At 50.2% G+C, this 23,085-nt stretch overlaps 8 protein-coding genes across 8 annotated transcripts; 1 reads left to right on the plus strand and 7 right to left on the minus strand.

Moving 5' to 3' along the window:
• Nucleotides 1-596: 596 nt before the first annotated feature.
• STEHIDRAFT_73338 (acid protease) lies at nt 597-3,203 on the plus strand. Its single transcript, XM_007299411.1, has 7 exons — nt 597-1,098; nt 1,155-1,185; nt 1,243-1,362; nt 1,425-1,484; nt 1,544-1,563; nt 1,638-2,203; nt 2,268-3,203. Exons 1-7 carry the CDS (start codon nt 904-906, stop codon nt 2,959-2,961), a joined length of 1,686 nt encoding a protein of 561 aa, XP_007299473.1. The 5' UTR covers nt 597-903; the 3' UTR covers nt 2,962-3,203.
• A 166-nt stretch (nt 3,204-3,369) lies between these two features.
• STEHIDRAFT_137136 (uncharacterized protein) lies at nt 3,370-5,741 on the minus strand. Its single transcript, XM_007300092.1, has 7 exons — nt 5,694-5,741; nt 5,387-5,517; nt 5,252-5,339; nt 4,950-5,128; nt 4,313-4,527; nt 4,119-4,239; nt 3,370-4,020 (listed from the first exon to the last, which is right to left on the minus strand). The coding sequence occupies exons 2-7, from the start codon at nt 5,456-5,458 to the stop codon at nt 3,628-3,630; spliced, it is 1,068 nt and encodes a 355-aa protein (XP_007300154.1). The 5' UTR covers nt 5,459-5,517; nt 5,694-5,741; the 3' UTR covers nt 3,370-3,627.
• Nucleotides 5,742-6,050: 309 nt separating this feature from the next.
• On the minus strand, nt 6,051-6,983 carry STEHIDRAFT_153076 (uncharacterized protein; the record flags this gene model as incomplete). Its single annotated transcript, XM_007300093.1, has 3 exons — nt 6,051-6,226; nt 6,300-6,528; nt 6,585-6,983. 3 exons carry the CDS (start codon nt 6,981-6,983, stop codon nt 6,051-6,053), a joined length of 804 nt encoding a protein of 267 aa, XP_007300155.1.
• Nucleotides 6,984-7,351: 368 nt separating this feature from the next.
• STEHIDRAFT_73339 (cytochrome P450 monooxygenase pc-3) lies at nt 7,352-10,501 on the minus strand (the record flags this gene model as incomplete). Its single annotated transcript, XM_007299412.1, has 16 exons — nt 7,352-7,539; nt 7,630-7,788; nt 7,864-7,979; nt 8,052-8,107; nt 8,161-8,250; nt 8,308-8,489; nt 8,547-8,573; nt 8,623-8,651; nt 8,709-9,183; nt 9,384-9,519; nt 9,578-9,590; nt 9,650-9,709; nt 9,762-9,798; nt 9,876-9,905; nt 9,966-10,036; nt 10,110-10,501. Coding segments are annotated over 16 exons (1,933 nt in total), but the record flags the coding sequence as incomplete, so codon positions are not given.
• A 781-nt stretch (nt 10,502-11,282) lies between these two features.
• STEHIDRAFT_137138 (cytochrome P450 monooxygenase pc-3) lies at nt 11,283-14,393 on the minus strand (the record flags this gene model as incomplete). The annotated part of the gene is made up of 16 exons (XM_007300094.1): nt 11,283-11,476; nt 11,546-11,704; nt 11,770-11,885; nt 11,962-12,017; nt 12,072-12,161; nt 12,220-12,401; nt 12,462-12,488; nt 12,540-12,568; nt 12,675-13,101; nt 13,378-13,501; nt 13,572-13,584; nt 13,644-13,703; nt 13,756-13,792; nt 13,853-13,882; nt 13,941-14,011; nt 14,084-14,393. 16 exons carry the CDS (start codon nt 14,391-14,393, stop codon nt 11,411-11,413), a joined length of 1,797 nt encoding a protein of 598 aa, XP_007300156.1. The 3' UTR covers nt 11,283-11,410.
• Nucleotides 14,394-15,324: 931 nt separating this feature from the next.
• On the minus strand, nt 15,325-17,240 carry STEHIDRAFT_128327 (Isochorismatase hydrolase; the record flags this gene model as incomplete). The annotated part of the gene is made up of 5 exons (XM_007300095.1): nt 15,325-15,409; nt 15,467-15,690; nt 15,745-15,905; nt 15,973-16,155; nt 17,204-17,240. The coding sequence occupies 5 exons, from the start codon at nt 17,238-17,240 to the stop codon at nt 15,325-15,327; spliced, it is 690 nt and encodes a 229-aa protein (XP_007300157.1).
• A 130-nt stretch (nt 17,241-17,370) lies between these two features.
• STEHIDRAFT_91568 (WD40 repeat-like protein) lies at nt 17,371-19,750 on the minus strand. The gene is made up of 7 exons (XM_007300096.1): nt 19,674-19,750; nt 19,398-19,613; nt 19,195-19,319; nt 19,069-19,142; nt 18,210-19,016; nt 17,841-18,098; nt 17,371-17,753 (listed from the first exon to the last, which is right to left on the minus strand). Exons 1-7 carry the CDS (start codon nt 19,700-19,702, stop codon nt 17,523-17,525), a joined length of 1,740 nt encoding a protein of 579 aa, XP_007300158.1. The 5' UTR covers nt 19,703-19,750; the 3' UTR covers nt 17,371-17,522.
• Nucleotides 19,751-19,970: 220 nt separating this feature from the next.
• On the minus strand, nt 19,971-21,380 carry STEHIDRAFT_118500 (translation initiation factor eIF3 subunit). The gene is made up of 5 exons (XM_007300097.1): nt 21,268-21,380; nt 21,096-21,205; nt 20,723-20,999; nt 20,323-20,638; nt 19,971-20,267 (listed from the first exon to the last, which is right to left on the minus strand). The coding sequence occupies exons 1-5, from the start codon at nt 21,278-21,280 to the stop codon at nt 20,201-20,203; spliced, it is 783 nt and encodes a 260-aa protein (XP_007300159.1). The 5' UTR covers nt 21,281-21,380; the 3' UTR covers nt 19,971-20,200.
• Nucleotides 21,381-23,085: the final 1,705 nt, after the last annotated feature.

Raw genomic sequence — 23,085 nt, forward strand, 5'->3', positions numbered from 1 at the left:
GTAATAACAGTAATTGATACGGATTCGGGCTTTGAAATACCAAAAAGTCAAAGCTGAAAATCCCGTGTCGCGTATGTTACCGGACAAAACGTGGTGGTCGATTGGCTGTGCGTAACATGAACCGCCGCCTTGTATACAACGTCAGTATGTAGCACTTGATGTCCCTGTATTCGGTCGGCCATGCATCGCTTACCCTCGCATCTGTGGGTCCTTGGCGTGTACTATGAACACACTAGGAATGGTTAACTGAAAGAGAGTACCATTCAAAAACCTCTCGACCCCCTGCTGCGAAGGAGAGTAACTCTATCCTGATGCGGTCTTTCGGTTCTCTGCGACGTGATAATGTATGCTGCACGGTTTGCATAGTTCGGAGACACAGCATCGCAAGCGGCTAAAGCTGTTCTATATTTAGAGTGATCTGCCATCGTTGACATGCAACGCCATCAACGAAGTTCGGCGCTTGGATCGTTCCGTTTGATGAGTCCATTTGGATTTGCCTCGAGCAAGACTGGAATGAGACTGACGTACACGGCCGTGTCTGAAGCAATGAAAAGTAACCTGATACTGATACACCTTTAATTCCTTTCCTTAAATAGACATGAACACACAAGATGAGACCCATAGTTGGGGCCATTGTTTGGATTCATTCGCACTGCCTCGAGATCATTGACAAGAGACAATGGCGAATTCGGAGTCAAATGAAGATATTGGCTGCCATCACATTTCGCCCAACATCAACGCATCAGCGCTCATCGCGTATGCAGTGCAACAAGGTGTCTGCATTAATGTAGGCCGTGTCGCACCAAAGCCACGGCCCTGGCATCCGTGGCGTTTATATAGCGGTCCCCACAAGCCAGGTCTCAAGCGCTCAAGACCCTAGTCGCGTCCCCCTTTCTCTTCATCATGAAAGCCTCGTTGGTGTCGAATGCCCTCTCTCTCGCTGGGTTGGCCTCAGCTCTCAGTCTACCTCAGACCGTGGAGAGACGCGTAACTTCATTTTCCTCGGCCTCAGGAATCTCCTTTACCTATAGTTCAGCATCCAGTTCGTCGTCATTTGATTCTACCCAGCCAACTATTGCGAATGTGGGAAACGTCTTGGTCAGTCTCTTCTCAGCACCGTACCATTTGATGCAGCTTCTTACCGACACCTCTAGTATCGTACCAACATCACTCTCGGAGGGCGAGGTTGGTTTTCGATCGTTTTCATCGTGTGTACGGTCCGACCTGATCTCCATTACACAGATATTACCGTCCAGATTGATACGGGCTCTACCGACCTTTGGGTCTATCCGCAAGAGAAGTTAGAGAGCGTCACGTCATCTAAAGCTCAGCCACAAAATTTGACCTACGGAGCCGGATCAGGTATGTTTCTGCCAATGATCGTTAGCCTAGGGCCCTCGAGTTGATCAGGATCGTGGGTACAGCTGTAGGTCCCATCATGTTTGGTCAATTCTCCATTGGAGAGTTTGCTGTGGACTCGCAAGGTACGCCAGACCTCAGTTTTGCGCGCTGGAATCCTCGTCTCATTGGATCTCATTTTCAGCGTTCGTCAATGCAACGAAGGTGTGCTAGCGGACCTTCACTCTTTGACCTGCACTGCATCGTCTGATTATCTCTTTCCTTTCCATCCCTCACAGTTCACCGAATTTGGGGACATCCTATTCCCCCGAGGGGTCTTCGGTATCCTTGGTCTCGGATTGAACACTGACGACGGCGCTTCCAAAATCCTTTCCGCTGTCAACGATGCCTACGATGACTCCATTCTAGGCGAAAGTCCTCTCGGCAACATCTTTCACCAGAATAAGTCGCTACCAAACTTCATCACCATCATGCTCGGACGTTCCGGCGATCTCGACGATACTACCGATGGAATGTTCACCATTTCTGAGTACATTGATGGGTATGAGACCATCGAACAAACGCCGAAGCTGGCAAGATATGATGGCGGAGGATCGTCGAGGTGGTCCATACTGTTAGATAGCATTACGGTTAATGGGGAGAAGGTAGCGTTGAACTCGAGCACCGACGGAGTTCCGAAGGGCAAATCGATCACAGTGCTCGACACAGGCGCCACACAAGCCCAAGTTCCAAGGTTCATCGTGAATGCTATTTACAGCAGCTTCCCGGACGCCGTTTTCAGTGAGGAAAGTGACCTGTGGGCTGTGCCCTGCAATGCGTCTGCCGACGTGCGCTTTACCTTTGGGTACGTGTCCTTCCTTATAGCCCCTGGGATATCGTTCTAAACCCAATACTCTCATGGATGGCAGCGGCCAGGAGATTCCTATCCACCCCTTGGACCTGACCGATACTTCAACTATCACAACCGCAGACGGCGATAATGTCACCATTTGCACCTCGTCGTATGCCCCTCTCAATCTAGGAGCAGGCTTCGAAGGCTTCGACATGCTCCTCGGCGACGCCTTCCTCCGCAACGCGTACGCATTGTTCGACTATGGTGACTTCGTAGACCCCTCCAAAAACGAGACCAAGGACGCCTTCATCCAACTGCTCGCCCTCGAGGACGCCGACGACGCTCTCAGTGACTTCACGCAGAGTCGCCAAAACGCTCTTTCGCAGCTCCCACCTGAAGCGACGCTCGCGCAGGTCCGGCAGCTCGCAGGATCGTCATCATCATCATCCGATTCGTCGTCGTCTACCGACTCAGACTCGACGAAGAACACCCTCGCCACCGATGATTCGTCCTCCGGCTCGGACTCTTCCTCTGGATATGGTGCCCTGCTCAACCGTGTAGACTCTTTTGGCCCAGCCATCGTCGGCCTCCTAGCCGCGAACCTACTCGTCGGTATCGTCCTTTGCGCTCTCGGCGTTATGATGTGTATCAGGAAAGGAGCGTCATCGGGTACAAAGATGAGGGGGGCGCCGACGTATGCGCCCGTGAGGTTCAAGGACGAGGGTCGTAAAGCGGAAGACGAGCCGTATACCTCGACGTACAACGATTGAGGACGGTCAGTATGTCAACTCAAAAGGAAGACTTTGAACGGACATGTCTATTTTTTTTTGGGTATAGCCTTGTATTGTCTAACTTATTCAGATCATCGTACTTACACTCGTTACGATTACTCATCATTGCTTCGGTCGCATCCTAGGACTTTTCAATCTCACATTCTACTACGCCGCATCTTCATGAGCAATATTTATTATATACAATATACGATCAGGGTGCTTCAATTGATACATTTTGGCCATAAGTTCTTCGACTTGCGCTAGGGAGCGAAACTTATAAGTGGGAAGCTTGGGCGCAGAGTAGAGCAGCCCTGGGCCACCTCTATAGCCATTGTTTGGTCTAAGCGGGCTGGAAGGTCTGGCATCCGTGCAAATTTCAACTTGAACCGCTTCTTCGATGCAGATGTTTATTTGCGAAAGTATTAGTAAGAGACATATCTACGTTATACGAGTAAAGCACGAGGTGGGTATCATAGGCATGGGTATGTATATGCTAAAGGAATCGACATGCTGCAAACCACGGACGATTTCTAAATTGGAATACATGAGCTTGTCTTGAAATAGATCGAAATATAAGGAAATAGAAGAACGTCGGCGAAGAAAGAAAAATATCTCTAGGACCTCCATGTACTACGACAGCACCACCAAACCATAAAGCATAAGTCAATGTAATATTTCTCTGGGAACAAATGAGGGAACAGGCATCGCAGGATGATCGTGAGCAAACCCCCTGACTAGGAACTGCTGGAGGGCGGCCAGGCTACGGTGCCCAAATCCATCGCAGTCCGAATGCCTCGTGCAAGAGCAGGGGCAATCTGCAGCATATTCCGACACCTCAGCGGCACGAGTTGACCGATCGTCGATAGAGTATAGCGGAGTCGGGAACGGTGCTATTCTCTCCGGTCCGTTGTCTGATACCCCGAGCTGTGCTTGTGATCCATTATTCGTTGCTCGTCTTCCTGCCGACATATCCTGAATTTGCGTTGGCGCATTCTGCAACCCAGGCCTCGATGCAGCCTGCGCGCGCTGCTTGGCTCGATGTTCTCTCTCTGCGTGCTGTCGATCATCGTAGTGACGCAATTAGTGACGGTGCTCGGTGCTCCTTCGGGGCACAGCAAGGACACAGACAAAGATGGCAAGGAAGCGACACTTACAATGAGTGCAGTCTCAGCATTTTTGGCGGCTTTCCAAGTCCTTCTTCCTTTACGGATGGCCCTAATCGTTCCGAAATGTTTCTCCTCAAGCTCTTGGCATAAAGGACTAGCTTGCTCGTGTCTATCGTACAAGCAATCAGTCAGTCTACGATGATGGATAAATGAAGGAAATGAAGGCATCAAAGAAAACGTACACTCTGAGGGATTCTTCAACTGAGTACACTTGCTCTCGAGGTAGGCCCTTGGCTATAAGCTCGTGAAGCTTTTCCTCGGTCTCTATTCGCAGTTTTCGTGCTCTCTTCCGCTGCATCTCGGGACCGAAGTGTTCTGGAATAGCATGCGCCAAAGCGTGGATTGCGTTCACCACATCTTTGGTAACGGCGACAACGTCTGAGGCCTCGACTGACATCTGCAATTTTCGAAGTCATGCACATGGTCAGAAGCAAGATTGACAAAGGAGGCGACGCGACGTACGAACCATTGTGCTTTGTGATTCTCGAGATCGGAGGGGTGGGGATGCAGGAGAGCGACGATGAGTGACGCGGAACATAGTACCGGACTTAGACAGTTTTATGAACATTCCGTAGATATCTTGTCGTCATCGACCCCACAGATGTATGCCTCGCCGGCACCTCACGATATCCTCCTGCAAAGCTTGTTCCGAAGAATCTCATCAGTAGCGTTATGACTCGCGGAGCCATCGCGGGAAGTCGACTCGACGACCCGCTATGCATGTTTGCCTCGCGGTGGTCGGAGAACAGGTGGAAAGTCAGCAGCCATTCATGTCCGAGACTTTCCTCCAACAGCTGTGCAGGATGGCAGGTTTTCTACCGCCGTCAAGGGACGCGATGAGAGCAGAGTGACTGAGCGCCTGTATGTCTCATCTGGAAACACGCTCCCGCTCGATGACACCAGGGGTACCGTCAACGTCTCGCTCAGCCATAACGGCATTTGACCCAGATTTAATAAGAGGAGGTACATCGAGTCACCCTGATGTCGAGGACATATCCCTGTAGTATAACGGATTTTATACCTCATATGCCAGTGTATATGATGTACAGCCCGTTCAGGCCAGCAATCCCTGCCCAGAAAAAAGTCCAATAAGATCTAAGGTATGGCCGCGGACTACGTACGGTGAAAGGACTTGTTATCACCGCATAGAGCCTCCGGTAATGACAACATGGTGATCTGCATCGCCGGAAGGCATAGATATGTAGGGCCCTATGCCCCGCTTCAAATGGGGAGAGCACAACGAGGATAAAACATACCAGCCCAGGAGCTTGTAGACTGCAGGTGGTATAGGTGAGGTAGCCCGACTGTGATCCACGAGCAACCCGCATGCACAGGCGCCGCTGCCGAAGTGGACAGCTCGAACGACACACGATGGGCCTCGCGGGATCTAGTATCAAGATGTTTGAGAAAAGACAAAATTTCAAAAGGTGGACTACGATAGGGACGCGAGCGAGACGAAAGAAACTTGCGAGAAAGGGATGAACAATTTGAAGGAACGCGGCAAGCATTATCGCGGTCCCACACCTCGGCCACTCCCCAAAATGTTCGAACTCCGATGCTCACGATAACATACTTCCGGGTGCACCACAATCTCAATTGTTTCCCGAATATCTGAATGTCTTGTGTATAACGGCTCGTCTATTCTCGATAGAGTATGTGAGACTCATTCTCAGGCAAGTCATAGTTGTCGTTGAGACTGCCAATACTTGGTGGGCAGCGTTCGATAAGCCCAAACCTCTACCAACAAGGAAGCGAGGTTAACACAGATGTACAAGGACAATCAGCAGCACTGTGGACTAGTCCAGAGTTCAAAGTTCAGATTATTCGTCAAATCGACGTGCACCAGCTGAATTATGAATTACAGGGTCAATTCCTGATTGAGAAAGGCTTTAGAGCAGAAATACATACGCTACTACCACTTCACTCAAGGTGTCTGTTACCTGTCATGTACTCTGCCGCTGCTCTGATGAGACGAAGGATGACTTGAGCCTCCCCTTCATCCCTCGGTGCATAGACGAGCACGAAGTTCCCCGGTACAAGAGGTGCCACATGACTACCAGCCAGAGAGTGGCGTTCTCCCCAGCCCTGCTCGATCACTTTTCGGAAAGAGAAGAAAAAAGATGCTCATATCAGTGACGGTAGTGATTAGAAGCTTTAGCATCTGCGTACCAAGTTTACAGTCCGCAGGCGAAAGAGCGAGATGTAAGGACCCATCGAGACTTGTGTGTACATGAGCAATCTCCCGTTGTGTCTTCTTCCAGACTTTCTCAGTCTTTGAGGAAGGAGCTACGGAAGGATGCACGAAAAGGGCGGTACCCCTCCTTTCAAGAACCGATTGGCCTGTAACAAGACACTTGGGGTTCGCAGCGGCAATGCCTGATATAGCGGAGGTCAAGATCTGTACATGAACGGCGATCAGAACATGGAATGGCTGAAGTCTAGTGGACCACGCACGGGCAGTAGAGGCTTGGGTGCAAACTGGTCAATTTGTCGGTGAGGGACAGCATGCCAACCAGTCCTCGGCCTTGAACCACCCTTCCTCTTCGGAAGCAAGCCATCTTTCTTGATGGCCGCTTCCGAGTTGATGAATGACTCCTGATTGGGGTCGGAGTCGTACAGGTCCGTTTTCGTGGTGTCGCGTACCGCAAAAGCAGTGAATATAGTCGATGCTAACCATCCTATTGGGTTATACGGTAAGCCACCTCGACCTAGACCGAGATAAAGTTGGTAGTTCTGGTAGAGACGAGTAGAAAGGTAGACAGAGGCGAGAGTTGCAGGAACGATTACAACAAGATTATCTTTCTTGGTGAGGGGAGGCGGGATGCGAGAGACAAGAGCATGAAGTTGAGACATGGTTGAGAGAATGGGAAAGTGTTGCGCAGTATGATGTTGCCAGAGAGTTCCCGAGTTTTATAGCTTGCTCCGAGTCGAGCTTGGGAACGGCGTCAAGCAAGACGTCATCAGAGGGCAACCTGCCGGGCAATCTTATCGGAGTCGGAGATGAATTCAGTTGATCTCCTTCGGCTTGGATATCTTCCGACTCTTCCCGAACCTGCATGCGCGTTTTGACCGGCCAAGCATGACTGAGGAAACTCCGTTCACCGTCCATCCACGTCGAATCAAAATGAGCCAAAAGTAACCTGCACCGTAAGTGACCCACTCAGTACGAGAGCCTTCGAAGCAGTTATGACTCGGGTGAAGGACTCAAAGGAACTTGCTACGCGGCTCAAACAGGGCTGCGACTCGTTGAGTCGTATTGGAACTAGAAAGGTGTACAAGTGCGGCCTCCGGAAAGCGCAACGCCTAGATATAGGCCAAAAGAGTCTCCTGCCCGTGTGTACAAAACGAATCAAGCGAAAGTGGCGGCTTCGGTTGGTGCAGCTTCCTCTGCCCTGACCCACATCCCTCCCTATGTCCGATCATCGCCACCACGAAGTTGTGTTGGTCAGTGTCAACCATTTCGTGAAGACCGGGAAAGACAAAGAAAAGGAGAACAGACCTCGGAATACAACGTCAGATGCGACTTCATCCATATCTTCTCTCCCCCAGGACCTGGTGGCGGCCTCGACTCAGGCGGTTGCGCATCCTCGGCGAAAGAGACGCTAGAGAAGGCCTGCAGGAAGCGGACGAGGAAGAAAGAGGCTTCGTTATAGGCAAACTATATGCGATGATGCACTCTATTCAATATCATGTGCACTAAGTTAACCGAAAACAGTGGCGCTGATCTGCGTACCTGTTGACCAAGGCAGATCCTAGGTCCGGCATTGAAAGGTAGGAAGATGAACGGGTTTGGTGTCAAGTATTTTTGAACGCGAGAGTCTAGGAAACGGTCGGGGTCGAATACAAGAGCTGCGCAATGAGAGGTAGCAATCAAAAACCGGATTATGTACACAGAATATTAGAAGGACGCGGAAGACTTGCCATCAGGTCCCCATAGGTCAGTTCGGCGATGCATGAGAAATACTGAGTATGGGCATCTAGCATGTCTCTGTCAGGAAAGCTGATTGCTCCAATGGAAATCTATGCTCACTTCGTGCCAGGAGGGATATAGATTGGTTTACCGCCAGGGACCTTCGAGGGCCATAGTGTTGCCTCAGTAGATCGACGCATATTGAACGGCCTGAAGCAGATATCATGTCAGCGAAGAACATGCACGAGGTTGTAAATGTGAGCGCACACAGGGGGCCACAACCTCATGACCTCATTCAACACAGCACGAAGATATTTACAAGCGCGGAGATCATCGTAGGTAGGCGCACGATCGGGACCGACTTGTTCGAGAATTTCGTTTCGAAGGCGTGAAAGTACGTGTGGATATTGAGTCAACGCGTAAGTGGTGAAGGTTAACAAGCATGCTGTCTGTGAAGAGACAGTTTGTTATGAACCAAGAACGATATCTGTGTATATAAAGCATACCGTGTCTCTTCCAGCCAGAAGTAAGTTCTGCGAGACGTGTCAGCATACAGACAGCGCCAGCATGGACATCACTTACCAGAGTTTCGTTACGGAGAACGGCGGGATCTGGATATTCCACGTATTTAATACGTATTTCCTCGCAACAGTTTACACAAGACTCACCTCTTGTGTACTGAATCAAATGATCTAGCAGGGATTGACCCTCTTCGACACCTGAAGAAATACCCGCTTCCAACTTATGTTCACCCGCCGCTACAGGCGAAAGCTTTCCCTCTTCATCAGCTCTTTCAATAGCCCTTCTCACAATCGGCTCCACAAAATCCTCAAGGACCTTGATGTTGTTCTTCATTCTTCCATTTCCTCTTAACTCCTGTACCAGCTCGAACAAGGGCCATGCAATGCCATACCGAGACCTCAAAGCTGTGGCTATTTGAGCGTCGAGAAAGGCATGAGCAAAGACGTTGGCCGGGTTCTTCTCTTGGAACTGCGTGGACATCTTGGGTGTCGTGTTGTATTTGTATGGAGTGGGAGAGGATGACGAGTGAGCTGGGTAGGGCAGTCCAGCTTCGAGGGAGCGAACATTTGTGCCGAAGAGATAGGATGTGGCAGCGTCAAGAGTAAATCGGGATACAAGATCCTAAGATGGAGACATATATCAGTCTTCGATCGAGATGCGCGTCGGCCCCAGAAACAGGCCGACGTTCCATGCATGATACGTTTGGTACGAGCAAAGATAAGGAATGAACATAGAACCAGATATGCCGGTGTTCGGACGAGTAGGGATTATTTATGGAAAATATGATATAGTGTAGAATTGATATGATGGACTCTACTCACCTGAAAGTCGACGGCGTGTCCCTCTTGCAAACGAGTACGAAGAAGTTTGAGGGTAGCTTTAACATGTTCGTCGAAGAGTTGAAAGTCTGAAATACGCTCCTTGGAGAAGAAAGGGCGGGTCATACTACGGTGGAATCTGATGGAGGTCATGCTCAAAAAGGCGCAAAACCAGGGATAATTCTTGGGTATCTTACTTCCACATATCGCCTGACAGGAAATGGCGATGGTTAGATATAATGTTCCGAAAATGAGAGGTGTCAACTCACCATCAGAGTTGAAGATGCCGATTCCGAGTAGGTCCATGTTCTGATCAATGCTCCTTGGGCCTAAAAGATGAGGTGAGTGATCTGATGATTCAGGTCGACGACAAGATCGAACCCTTCTCAAAGCCGTTGAAATTGGTGGCAAGAATCGCCTATAGTATGCGTTTCGAGTCCGAGTCAGCGTAAAGCTGTTGGTAGCGAATACTGACTGGAATAAAAAAAAACGAACCTTGATGTACTCGGGTTCTGTCGTAAGGAACTAAGGTGACATCGCCAGTTTGAACAACGACGGTAAGATTAAGGTATTCATCACACTCACTCGATTCTCGAAAGAGATTCGGAAATTGAATGTATTGCCATATTCTGCGGACCATTCACGTATGTGCTCCCCTGCTCATGGCGAAGATGGTGGAAGTGTTAGTTCTGGTGTTCTTCACACTGCACATAATACTCAAAAGCGTACCCAAATAGCCACGACGAAAGTTGTCGACCATCCTCTTCAGAATATTTCCACCACCTATGCTCGGGTCGAATACTCTTGGAGGTAAGACTGCACCGAGACGCTTTGCATTCCGTTCATCACGCCAAATTTCCCACTGAATCCAACAAGCAAACGCAAAAGGCAGAGACCCCAAACAGAGGGCTACGGTCGCGTACCAGGGAAGGTTGACGGAGGATATTTGGACAAGCACATAGATAATCGCTGGAGGGCCCAGCAGCAAAGGCAGAAGAGAACCTGTGTATTTGACGAGAACACCTAAGGAGCCTGCCATGCCGATTTGTTGTTGGAATGGAGCAGCCAAAGGCGGACGGAAGGACGGAGGGTGAAGACAGACGACGAGAGATGAAGTCATTCGTCCTTATAGAAGTGCAAATCGGCTGAGTGTGAGCGTATCATGTGGAAGACCCGGTATGTTTTACCACAAGCAGACGGGTGAGTTGATTACCGAGCACGCTCTCCATCGTACGGCCGTGCGTGTGTCAAGTGGTCCCGCGACAGGCAATAATGGTAAAGAAGACGTCTCCCGTGTGAACATGATGGGCACTATACAGTGTGGGCAGTAGAAAACTGCGGGAAAGTGCTGGGAGAGCGCAACCTCGACGCTGGATACGGCTCAGAACCATCGTCGTCAGGTGACTTAGACGCCCAGGACCACGTCCGAGGCCTGAGGTCTCCCTCAAAAAGAAACTCATTACACAAATCATAGATAGCATTAGCGTGGCAGATTGTGACTTCAAAAAATATTCAAACTCTTAGATAGGAAGCCATCTCTCTAGCCACGTTATTTGTTGAATTGTTTCTGCCGAAATTCGCCTCAGGCAGCAGGCTGCCGCGAGGCTAAAGCTCTCCAAGAATAAGTACCTTCAAAAAGCCTGGAAAATTAGCTTGAGCAGTAGGTTGCAGGTAGTTTTAGTCGAGGTGAGGGAACCTACGACTGTATGTAACTGAGAATTTCTTTTCGGAGGGAAACGTTTTCGAAGTTGCAAAAAATATTAAGACCACTTCGACTTCTTCCTTCCGAGTCGCTCATACTGCGCCGACTCCTAGATGGTTAGATTTATTCATAATGAGTCGGATGAATCCGATTTCGGGTAGTAGCGAGTCTATACGCTGACTGCTAAAACAGGGCTGAGTGGATCATAAGTGGGTTGTATTCAATGTATTGTAACTTTGAAAGATATGCAAGTGCGAAAGGCGCGACGCATACTAGGCCCAAGCTCGACGGATTTCACTTAAATGGCCCACTCGTGTAGACACACACATCAAGTCGAAGTAGCGGCTTCGGTTGCCAGTGGGACAGCTTCCTCTGCCCTGATCCACATCCCTCCCTAACCGCCAGTTTGGTTCATGTCAACAATTTTGTGAAAACAGCTCAGAAAGATAAAAGGAGCGCAGACCTCGGAATACAACGTCAGATGCGACTTCATCCATATCTTCTCTCCCCCAGGACCTGGTGGCGGCCTCGACTCTGGCGGTTGCGCATCTTCAGCGAAGGATACACTAGAGAAGGCCTGCAGGAAGCGGACGAGGAAGAAGGATGCTTCGTTATAGGCGAACTATACGGAACAATACGTTTAATCGAAACTCAAGTAGCAATAAGTAGATAAGCAGCGAAGCTTACCTGTTGACCAAGGCAAATCCTAGGCCCGGCATTGAAAGGTAGGAAGATAAACGGGTTTGGCGTCAAGTATTTCTGCACGCGCGAGTCGAGGAAACGATCCGGGTCGAATAAAAGAGCTGGGAACGAGAGGTAGCATCCATAATTTAGAAACCACGCCATCCACAAATTATCAAAACCATGCTGAAGACTTGCCATCAGGGCCCCATAGATCAGTTCGGCGATGCATGAGAAAGACCGAGTATGGACATCTGAAGTAAGTCTCCGTCAGAAAAGCAGATTGTTTGATGAGAGGCTGTGCTCACTTCGTGCTAGGAGGGACGTATATCGGTTTACCACCAGGGACCTTCGAGGGCCACACCATTCCCTCAGTAGATCGACGCATATTGAGCGGCCTGTAACGAAGAACGAGGTCAGCAAAGAACACGGTCATAGTTACAAGCGCGGACGCACACAGGAGGCCACAATCTCAAGACCTCATTCAACACAGCACGAAGATATTTGCAAGCGCGGAGATCTTCGTAGGTAGGCGCACGATCGGGACCGACCTGCTCAAGTATTTCGTTTCGGAGGCGCGAGAAAACGTGTGGGTATTGAGTCAACGCGTAAGTGGTGAAGGTCAACAGGCATGCCGTCTGTGAGAAGAGTCTGTCGTAAAGAATATCGATAGTTAACCCGCAGGGCATGAAGCCTACCGTGTCTCTTCCGGCCAGGAGTAAGTTCTGCGAAACGAGTCAGCATTTTGGCAGCGCCAGGACGGACGTGTCGCCTACCAGAGTCTCGTTGCGTAGAACGGCGGGATCTAAGAACTGCTGTTATTCGACGTGTTTCCATGTGAAATATTATACTAGACTTGCCTCTCGTGTATTGGATCAAATAATCGAGAAGAGATTGGTCCTCTTCCACACCTGAAGAAATACCCGCTTCCAACTTAGGTTCACCTGCGGACACAGGCAGAGGCTTTCCCTCTTCATCGGCTCTTTCGATAGCCCTTCTCACAATCGGCTCCACAAAATCCTCAAGGACCTTGATGTTGTTCTTCATCCTTCCACTTCCTCTCAACTCGTGCAGCAGCTCGAACAAAGGCCATGCGATCCCATACCGAGACCTCAAAGCCGTGGCGATTTGAGCGTCTAGGAAGGCGTGGGCGAAGACGTTGGCAGGGTTCTTCTCTTGGAACTGGGTGGATGTTTTGGGAGTCGAGTTGTATTTGTACGGAGTGGGAGAGGATGACGAGGAATGAGCTGGGTAGGGCAGTCCAGCTTCGAGGGAGCGAACGTTTGTGCCGAAGAGATAGGATGTGGCAGCGTCAAGAGTAAATCGGGATACAAGATCCTGGGACGAGGGCATATATCAGTTTTCGAACCAGATGCTTGGGCCACCGACATTACACTGATACCATGACGTCTGGTACACCGTACGAGTGAAGGAAAGGAAGACATATATATAGAGACCGCGGCGCATTCGCGCAGCTGGATCTGCACAAGCGTTACGGAGTTCTGACGACTGTGAAACCAGAGGTGGGACCACCCAGACGAGTAGAAATTGTTCACAGACAGCATGGTGTGCTCGAAATCGGGTTTATACGGACCTACGGTGGACACAACTCACCTGAAAGTCAACAGCATATCCCTCTTGCAGCCGAGAACGAAGAAGTTCAAGGGTAGGCTGGACATGCTTGTCGAAAAGATGGAAGTCTGAGATGCGCTCCTTGGAGAAGAAAGGGCGAGTCATACTACGATGGAATCTGATGAAAGTGAGCTCTATAGAGCAAAAATATCAGGGAAGATACTTGTGCGACTTACTTCCACATATCGCCTGCATACGAGCCAATTGTCAGAGATCAGGACATGTGTAGATAGAGGATAGTAGCTTACCATCGGAGTTGAAGATGCCGATTCCGAGCAGATCCATGTTTTCGTCAATGCTCATTGGGCCTCAAAAATGAAATGAGCAATCTGATAGTCCAAGTTGATGAATAAATAGTACCTTTCTCAAAGCCATTAAACTTAGTAGCAAGGATTGCCTAGAGCATGCGTCTGCACTCAGATGAAGTGGGGTGTGCGGGGTACAGAAAATTACGGACCTTGATATACTCGGGTTCCGTCGTGAAGAACTAAGGTCGTTATGTCAACTCGAACAACAACGACAGTGAGATGAAGTATTTAGCGTACTCGATTCTCGAATGCGATTCGTAAATTGAAAGTGTTTCCGTACTCTACGGACCACTCACGTACGTTCTCCCCTGATCATGGTGAAAGATTGCAAGTGTTAGCTCCGATGATGTTCACGCTGCACATAATACTAAAGAGCTTACCCAAATAGCCATGACGAAAGTTATCGACCATATTCTTCAGAATGTTTCCGCCACCTATACTCTTGTCGCATACTTTCGGAGGTAAGACTGCACCAAGACGCGTTGCGTTCCGTTCATCCTGCCAAATTACCCATCGGATCCAACAAGCAAGCGCAAGAGGCAGAGACCCGAAATAGAGGGATACGGTCGCATACCAGGGAAGGTTGACGGAGGATATTTGGGTAAGCGCATAGATAACGGAAGGAGGCCCCAATAGCAAAGGCAGAAGGGAACCCGTGTATTTGATGAGGACGCTCAACGAGCTTGTCATGATGAATTGTTGTTATAATAATACAGTCGAAAGTAGACTGCAGGAGAGAGATTGAAGGAAGACGACGAGAAGTGAGACGAAGTCACTCTTCTTTATAGACTGAGCGTAAGATTATCATTCGGAAGACCCGTTGCGTTTTGTAACCACACGGGTTAGTCTACTACCAAGCACCTCATCGCCGCAAAAGGGTGTGTGTGAGTTAGGTGGTCCCGCGACAGGTCTGTGGGTCAAGAAGAAGTTCCCTGTGCGAAGAGGAGGAGCACTATACAGTGTGGGCAGAAGATAAATGCGTGACATTGTTAGGAGAGTGCAATGTCAATGCTGCCATCAGCGTAATGGACGGCCAACGCGCTTGTTCTATTAAGCAAAGTAGCTAGCGGTGGTACGCGTGTTGCGGGTTGAGAGGAAGTCTGCCGTGTGAAGAGGATGGGCATTACAAAGAGTAGTCAGCAAAGAAGGGACTGTGCTGGGAGAGCGCAAAGTCGTTTCTGCCATTGGTGCAATGGGCGACGACGAACGGCGTCTCTTCTATAAGCAGAGAAGCTGGGAGTCTCAACGGGCTGGCACGAGGATCACCGTCATCGCTGACCAACGCAGGTACTTGTCGATTGTACTATTTTAGCGCACAGAGATAGGTTAACATCACTAGTCAGACTAGATGATATTTCCTAGCTCTGACACGACTGTCGATCGAAACATTCGGTCCGCAAGGTACGCACTCTGATGAATATTGCACCAATGCATCGCCGTCATTATATGAATCGATTTAGAAATCCTGAGAGCGTCATAAAGCAGGGTATATAAAGGCCTGTTGGTCCCGAACTTGAACATCGTGCACCACATCGACGTCAGGCGCCCCAGCGTCTTCACCTAAGAAGGAAGCAGTATCAAATGGTCCTGGTGAGGCACGATAGACAATTCTGCCGTCACCCTATATGTCCTCACCAGGGAGAATAGTGCCATTGAGGATGGCCGCGCGATGGGTACGAGTCAACATTCCGTATGACGTGAGGTATCTGACAAGCGTAGTGGTCAGACACCTGGGCCCCTTGTTCAGAAGGTGAAGTACTTACTGGTCATAGTAGGGCAGCTCCTCGAGCGCACCAGGAGTATCCCTCCAGTCTCTCATCAAGTCCGTGTTAATTGCGAACATCGACAAAACGTTGACACCAGCGTCGCGCATGCGGTCATTGGCGTCCTGGGCAGTCCGTAGGTCAAAGGTACCACTGGCATCGGCGTTGGCGAAAACGGTGAACCCATCCTGGACAAGCGAGAGAGCGAGGAACGTGGTACAAACCTACGCCAAAGTATCAGTAACCGCCCGAAAGAAATAGCAAGGAACACAACGCACATCGGTGGTAATTCCTGCCATGATGACTTGCGACTTGCCTGTGGCCCGAACGGCTGCCTGGAAGTCAGGGTTGTCCCAGGCGTCGACCTCGCCTAAACGTCTGATGAAAGGAGCATCCGGGTACATGTCGGTAATCTCCTTCATGAGGGGCCCGTTTGGACCTATGGCAGAAACGTCAACGATCGAGTGAACCCACAGATATACGGTATCTGTGAAAGAAAAGCGCACCAGTGTCGGAGCTGCTCGTCATGATGACCGGAAGGTTGAATATTTTACCAATGCTCGCATGCGCGAGCACTGCTCGGCGGTACTGGTCTGGCTGAAAGTCCCGAACGAGTTGGAACAAGCCCTCTTGATGATCCACAATGAGCAGCACGGTGTCATTTTTGTTGATGCGAGTGAAGTTGTACGCTACATCCGAGCTTGTGAGCCACTCATGCATGAGCTGGTCAGAGAAAGATGGCGACATACCATTGACAGTAGTAGTCAAGAGCGCAGCAACGACGGCAAGGGCCTTGGATAAAAGCATCGCGGATGATTTAGAGTGAGGGGACCTTGTGAGGGATGTAAGGAAAGAGGAGAACCGCGTTCAAGCTCTGAGAGACTGGGGAAGGAGACGCAACTGGTTTTATATCCTCCAAGGTCGCCTACAGAACAGCGTAGGGCGGACATAATGATCCCTCTCCTGAGAGCCTGAGACCGTCGCGTAGAGTAAACATCTTGCTATTTTACCATTCGCGTCCTATCGCATCACATCCCGACCGTGTATGACCGATACTGCACTTACGTTCGCTCGATCGAAACCCGTGCTATCAGCGAGCAACGAACGCTCATGAAAATGCCGTCTTTCCTGGCCAAATATCCCGACCGAACGATATTGAAGCAGGGTTGTTGTGTCATAAATGCATGAGAGCATCAGCGACCGAGTAAGAGTTGGTGGAGCGAGTACCGAGTTTTGTCAGTCATAGAGGTGTCGAAACACTCAAATATAACCTCGTAGACCAGAATAGAAAATAATCACGGGTCTTCGACATTATTGGAGACGATGACCATCATGACCAGCGCGAAATGTCCATATTGAGGAACTATGTTCTCTCGGTCCTCTGACGCTTCTCGGTGGCGTACATTCTGCATCACCACGAAGATCAGTAAGATGATCCCGTTGCCATAATGTTACAGGAGCCACATTACCGAGAGATAGCGAGGGTCAGAGGTGTCGGAATGGTCGCCGTATAGAGAACGTTTGTCGAGAAGGTCCGAGATAGACCGGGAATTGTGCTGAGAAAGGCTGCTGAACTCACTGCCGAGCAAACGAGGCTTCAGCCTCATCAGAACACGGTGGCGATAGGCCTAAGGCCGCGAAGAAATGTCGACCTATCCCACTGATGAGCATCAGGTCCCGGCGATGGTGTATTTATCTAGTATAAACGCCAGTTCAGTGTAACCTAGAAGGATCAACTGGTCACGGACAGACAGGAGAACGGTAGCGGTAGCATAGCTACAATGAGCGAAGGCTAGCTCATAGGCCAATCAAGATGAACGGAGGTCGCCTGGGGATGGTGCCTCTCCATGTATGACCGCCCGAGAATGCCGGAAGGGCCAGCAGAAGCCCGTGAGGATAGATCGGTCAAACGAGATGTTTTGCCCCAAAATTATTGGTGTCCAAGGCTGAAGCTGCGCCAAAAACACACCGAGGCTAATCGCAATGATTCAGAAGATTAATTAGAGGCAGATAGCAAGCCCATCAATCAATCATCCTTGAGTAAATCGCGAACACATCACTCCCCCTCTCCCCCACTATTGTCTCCCTCGTCGTCGTCGACAATACCAACCACGCCACCGTTCGTCTTCTCTCTGAGTTCTCGGCCAGCTTGAGCCAACTTGGCTCCGAACGCCTTCCGCGCACCAAAGTTTGCAGCGACATCCCAGATCTGGAGTTTGGCTTTTGAGCCTGCGGCGGCGAGGGTGAGAGGGTCATCGGGGGACCAGGCGGTCGAGAAGACCTTGCCCTATATACACAATCGGATGTGAAGGTGAGGGAGATAGATCAGAGGATGAGAGGCAAAGGAGGATGCGATAGACGGAAAAATACGTACAACGCCCAAATCCCGACTGGTAACCATACTAACGTTCCTCTTCGACCCCTCCAACTCTTCGTCAGTGATGTTCCACACCTTGACCATCTTGTCTGTTCCTCCCGTAACGATGCACCCACGGAAATGAGGATTCACGTCGATAGATGAAGCGGCACCGTCATGGGCTTGTAGAGTGAATCGTGCCGGTGCTGGCGAATCGAGCGATGTCGGTAGTGTCCGTGCGTCGAAGTTGAGTACAAGACCGTTCTCCAATGTAACCTAGATTAAACAAAGTGATAGAAATTGTCAACTCAGGCTCGACAGGGGGTGGGCCACCCTCGCAGTGCCACCAGAAGAGCAAGGCGTGAAAGACAGGAAGTTGAAACATACATAGAATCCGTGAGCATCCCATGGGTCCCACCTCACCGCCTCGACATCTGCACCACCAACCGCTGCACCCACACCCGCATCCGGCGCCCTCGAATCAAACACCCTGACCGTCCGGTCGTAGCTCCCTGTCAACAACACTGTCGGCTCCTTCTCATTCCATTGAACCGCCTGCACCTTATCCTTATGAATCTTATCGAAACTCCTAATCGCCTCACCACCACTGTTGTCATCGCCTCCAGGAGTACCTCGCGAAAGATCCCACAACTTCACCGTCCGATCCGCCGATGCACTGGCAAGGAGATTGCGATGTGTTCGATTCCACGATAGTGCGAGAACGGCGTCGACGTGATGAGCAGAGGTGATGGTGCGGTGTTTGGTCTTCTTTCGCTTTTTCTTTCCCGTGCCAAGTGGCGTAGGAACGTGTGCTGCAGTCTTGTCTGGACGGCCGAGGACCATGTCGGGATACATACCCTCCACAACATCGAGCGACCAGATCTCGATTTCGGGATCGAGAGTGCCAACAGCGATATAGTTTCCGAATCGTGGAGGAGGGATATTCTCATCTGTCTCCATTTCGTCGTTATGGACGGTTGCAGAAGGTGGAGCAGAACCGGGAGGGAAGTCAAGCCATTCGAGGCATAGAGGGAAGTTGGGGAGCATGAGGTCGTGGTGGACGTAGAGGTTTTCGGAGGATTCATCGTAGACGTAAATTTCAAGTTGTGAAACTTCGTCTTCAGTTTTTGCGGTAACGAGGAGATTGTCGGTGGGTAGAACTTCGAGCTCTTCGCGCTCATCATCTTCATCGTCCTGTACAACTATAAGAATCGCTAATGACGAGAAGGCTATAAAGGGCCTTTACCTCTTTTAGTGTGATATATGGGTCGTCGTTGTTGTCGCGATAATAAGTGAGACCCTTGATGGTGCTAAATGGGCCTGGATGTATATGAGCTCTTGAATCGAGCAGTAGTGACACGCACAGACGCACCAGTCTCATGCTCCTCGTCCTCATCGTAGTCATCCAAATTATACTCAGACAAATCGCCCTCGGGCTTCTTCTTCGTGGATTGTGGCGCAGCCTGCCCATCCTCGTCCATCGGTTCATCTTCTTCACTTCACAGACTCGTCCAATAAACCACCGCACAAAGAAAACCAAAACAGGGAATGAAATGGGAAAGAATATAGACTCACTCGACCCATCCTTCCTCATCATCCTCTCCTTCCGCAATATCATCCGCCTCCTCTCCTTCAGCACCCTTGCCCATTTGATTGGCAGCTTTGTGTGCGCGTTCGAGTTCTACACGAGCGTCTTCGAGTTCAATGCGGGCGAGGGCACTGACCCGTTCTAGCTCCTGGTCATCGAGGACATATTTTGCTGGATGCCGTGCAGAGGCTCCTCTCCTCACCCTACACCAAAGTTTACGGTGAGCCTTCTCGATAAACGACAGAAATGAGGATATGATATACCATGATGCACATGAGATGAGGCTGCTCATTTTTGAGGGAAACCCTCAGCGGCGTATGGGAAAAGCAGAAAAGGTGAGAAAGGTGGTGGAAGAGTAGAAAATGACCCTAGTTGGATTGAACTCGACTCAAAATTTGTAGTGACCGTGGGAAACGCTAGGCTAGAGTTGCAGTCGAGTGGCGTAGGCCTGTCTAGCAAAGAACTGTGGCGTACTCAAGATTCTTCTGAAAACCAAGACCGATCGCGTCAAGTCATCTCTTCAGTTGTTGGACATGACGCTTCAAGAATTAATAGATTTTCACGTCAGTCGTCTACTCTAGATAGATGAGGATAGTGTGCGACAGTATTGCGGCTACATGTGTGATAGAGGGACAAGTCTCCGAGGTATGATGGTGAGCATCCCCGAGGGTCAATAGAAGTGACAGCGAAGAGGGATACAGATGATAGTACGTTCTATAGAATCACAACAACTAGTGCACAATATGGGCTATACTTCGTCCCTTCCATGCGTACATCAAGCGCCGTTGTTCTACATGAAATCGTCTGCATTGGTGCCAAAGTCGTCCAACGCCTCGTCATACGCGTTAGTGTCCAACCTGGAGACAACGTCGCGTCAGCTACGGAGAACAGGATACGTGAGAATACACTCACTTTCCCCCAACCTTCGCAGCACCCAGCCCAGGTTTAGCCGCGGTCCTTGGCTTCTTCTTCCCGCTCGCCTTGTCCCTCTGCTCCTTCTGCTTCTCGTTCGCAAGAGTTGTGAGTCCGCTAGCAGCCTTCCTTACCTCGACGTCCTTCAACGGCGTAGCGAGCGCGCGGGCATGATGTTCGACGAATGAGGCGTAAAGTGGTTTGTCTTGGTGTCGCTTGATGATCAATTCGATGATCTGGTTCGAGAGGGAGACGAAGTCGTCTTTTGTGCGTGGGTTGAAGGAAAGTAGACTATCGAGGTCCTTGTTTGAAGTTCCTGTATAGAACAAGGGCGATAAAACGTCAGACTCATGTGCACATATTATTTATGTCTCTTGAGAAGGGTAGAATATGGACGTACCACCAAGCGCAGCCGCACCGAACAAATCGGCCGCGTTGTTCAAGTCGGCATTCAGCTCCCTCTCCCTATCTCTTCTAGCCTTCTCTCTCGGATCCAGCACTGCGTCTTCATCATAGTCATCCGAACCCTCTCCTGCAGCGCGCGCAGCCGCCTTCTGAGCCTCCTTCTCTGCGAGCTTTTGCTTCAAGGTGCCCTTCTTCTTTGGAGGAGCCGCGGTCGTTGTGGGAGTAGGGGCTGGTTTCTTTGCGTCTTCGTCGGATGAAGCTTCCCAGTCACTCTACAAGTGACGAAAAAAAACAGCAGAGATCGACGGAGATCGGATGGGAAACATGAACATCAGATGTGAGCTCGACAGTGCGAAAGTCGGACGTACGACCGGACCATCGTCCTCTTCATCCTCACCCTCCCACTTGCTCTTCGTTGGCTTTTTCACCGCTGGTGGTGGTGGTGGCGGAGAGCGCGTAGCCTCGTTTTCAGATTCCTCTGTACACCGTTACATTTCAGCTCATCCCCTGGCCAATTGTAGAGAAATAGATGTACGGTACCCCAGTCAGACATGTCGTTCAGTTTATGCTGTGACGCAGGTTCACGATATAATGCAGGAATATCGGATGTAACCGAGACACGTAGAGATCCTACTAGAGAACGCGGAGGCGGTTGTAAGAATGAGTAGAGTGCTCAAAGAAATCAGCGGAATGGCAAAGATCTTCTCCGGCGTCTGCCGAGCACGCTCTCTTTTGGACGCCGTGCTTTGCTCGTCGCCGTCAGTTCTTGCCGTACTTGTTTTTTCTATGTCGCGTTTTATGTGCTGATTCCTGGCAATTAATGCCATATTGATTCAGGCTTCAAGTGATACATTTGTGTAGCCATCGCACTCATGAATCGCCATATAGTACGTAATATCTGTCGCTCGTACTTTGCTCGTACTTGCTGAGGACCTGAGCTACAAGACGTGTGGTATCGAACACGCCTTCATACCTGTCCATCCGCATCAAAATTGTTGCTCAATCCTCGGAACGTGAGAATATCTCTGTTCATTCAAGCTGCCGCGATATGCTCATGTACCAGCTTATTTTCCGCCAACGGCACCGCCCTCGCCTTCTGCACCACATCCCCGACCACCACTCCGGGTTCCGCTGTGATCAAACCTCCGTGCTGTTGAACTTCTCCATCGTCTTCAACATGATAAGGGCCATGCAAGCCTGTTGGATATAACCAGAATGCCACCCCCGCTGTCGTCTTTCCAGCTTCATCTGCTTTACCTGCGCTTTTCACGTAACGCTCGACGGCTGCGTAATCTTCTGCGTTGGATATCTCGTCGAGTGTTCCGGCTGTGAGAAGCGCAGAGAGGAGCGATTGGCTTTCTCCGCCTGTAGAGCGGGCAAGGCTGAAGGGGGGTTGGACTCGTTCTGAAGACATTGCCTGTAGTAAGGGACATCAGCTGCGGCTGCCAGTCTTCTGGATAATGTGCAGGTAAACTCACAGCTTGGACGATGCTTTTTCAAGAGTTTGGGTAATCCTTGCGTACAGGATGATGAGTGTAGGGTGGGACAAGGTGGGGACGAAGAGTACTCGGGTAAGCTACTCCTCAGCCTTCATTGCGCCGTCCTTTGTATGTCATTCCACGCTGCCCGGACCGGGAATGAGAAATCATTCTTCAGCGGCAGCCCTACAGAGCCGCGATATTACTCGAAACGGTTGCTCGTCCGCAATGAAGAGACTTGCTAAGTATCACAAGTCTGTCTTCATGACTCGGTGCGAGTCACTTCTTCTTCTTCCACTCTTGCTAGTCTTACGCGGCCTTTGATAAAGACCCTGCTTGTTGAGACGAACGATGGAAGTGGTGGAAGTGGCACAAGTGTGTCTTGAACCTTTGTTCATTCTTCACGAATGCCTTCCAGATTCGGCTAGCCTGGGGTATCCGCTTTGATGGGCGGCAATACGCCGACTTTGTGCCTTGACCGTTGGGTCGAGGAGACTGATAGACTGGCACGAAAGATGGCTGCTGACCTCTTGAATCAGCATGCTTTCGCTGCTTGCGTCTATAGTTAGAACTGTGCAAGTAGCCGTGCAGGACAGCCTTGGAGGAACATCGTCTACCGAGTCATGGAACAACGACGCCTCACCCACGATCTCTTTTCTTATGCTTTCCTCGTGTAAACGGGATCTATGGAAGCTGTCCAGCAGACTCTCAGCCCTTCTCCTCACCATCTGACTCGGAAACTTTGCGGAAAGTTGTGCTGATGTTATTGCCGAAAGGAAACCTTGACGCCACTTCATGATCTCGTCAGGTAGAGAGATTCATGGCGCCGGAAACCACTTACAGTAACATGCCGAAAATGCATGCTGCCTACAGCACCTAT

Source organism: Stereum hirsutum (genome assembly GCF_000264905.1).
Source record: "Stereum hirsutum FP-91666 SS1 unplaced genomic scaffold STEHIscaffold_2, whole genome shotgun sequence".
Classification (NCBI taxonomy): Eukaryota; Fungi; Basidiomycota; class Agaricomycetes; order Russulales; family Stereaceae; genus Stereum; species Stereum hirsutum.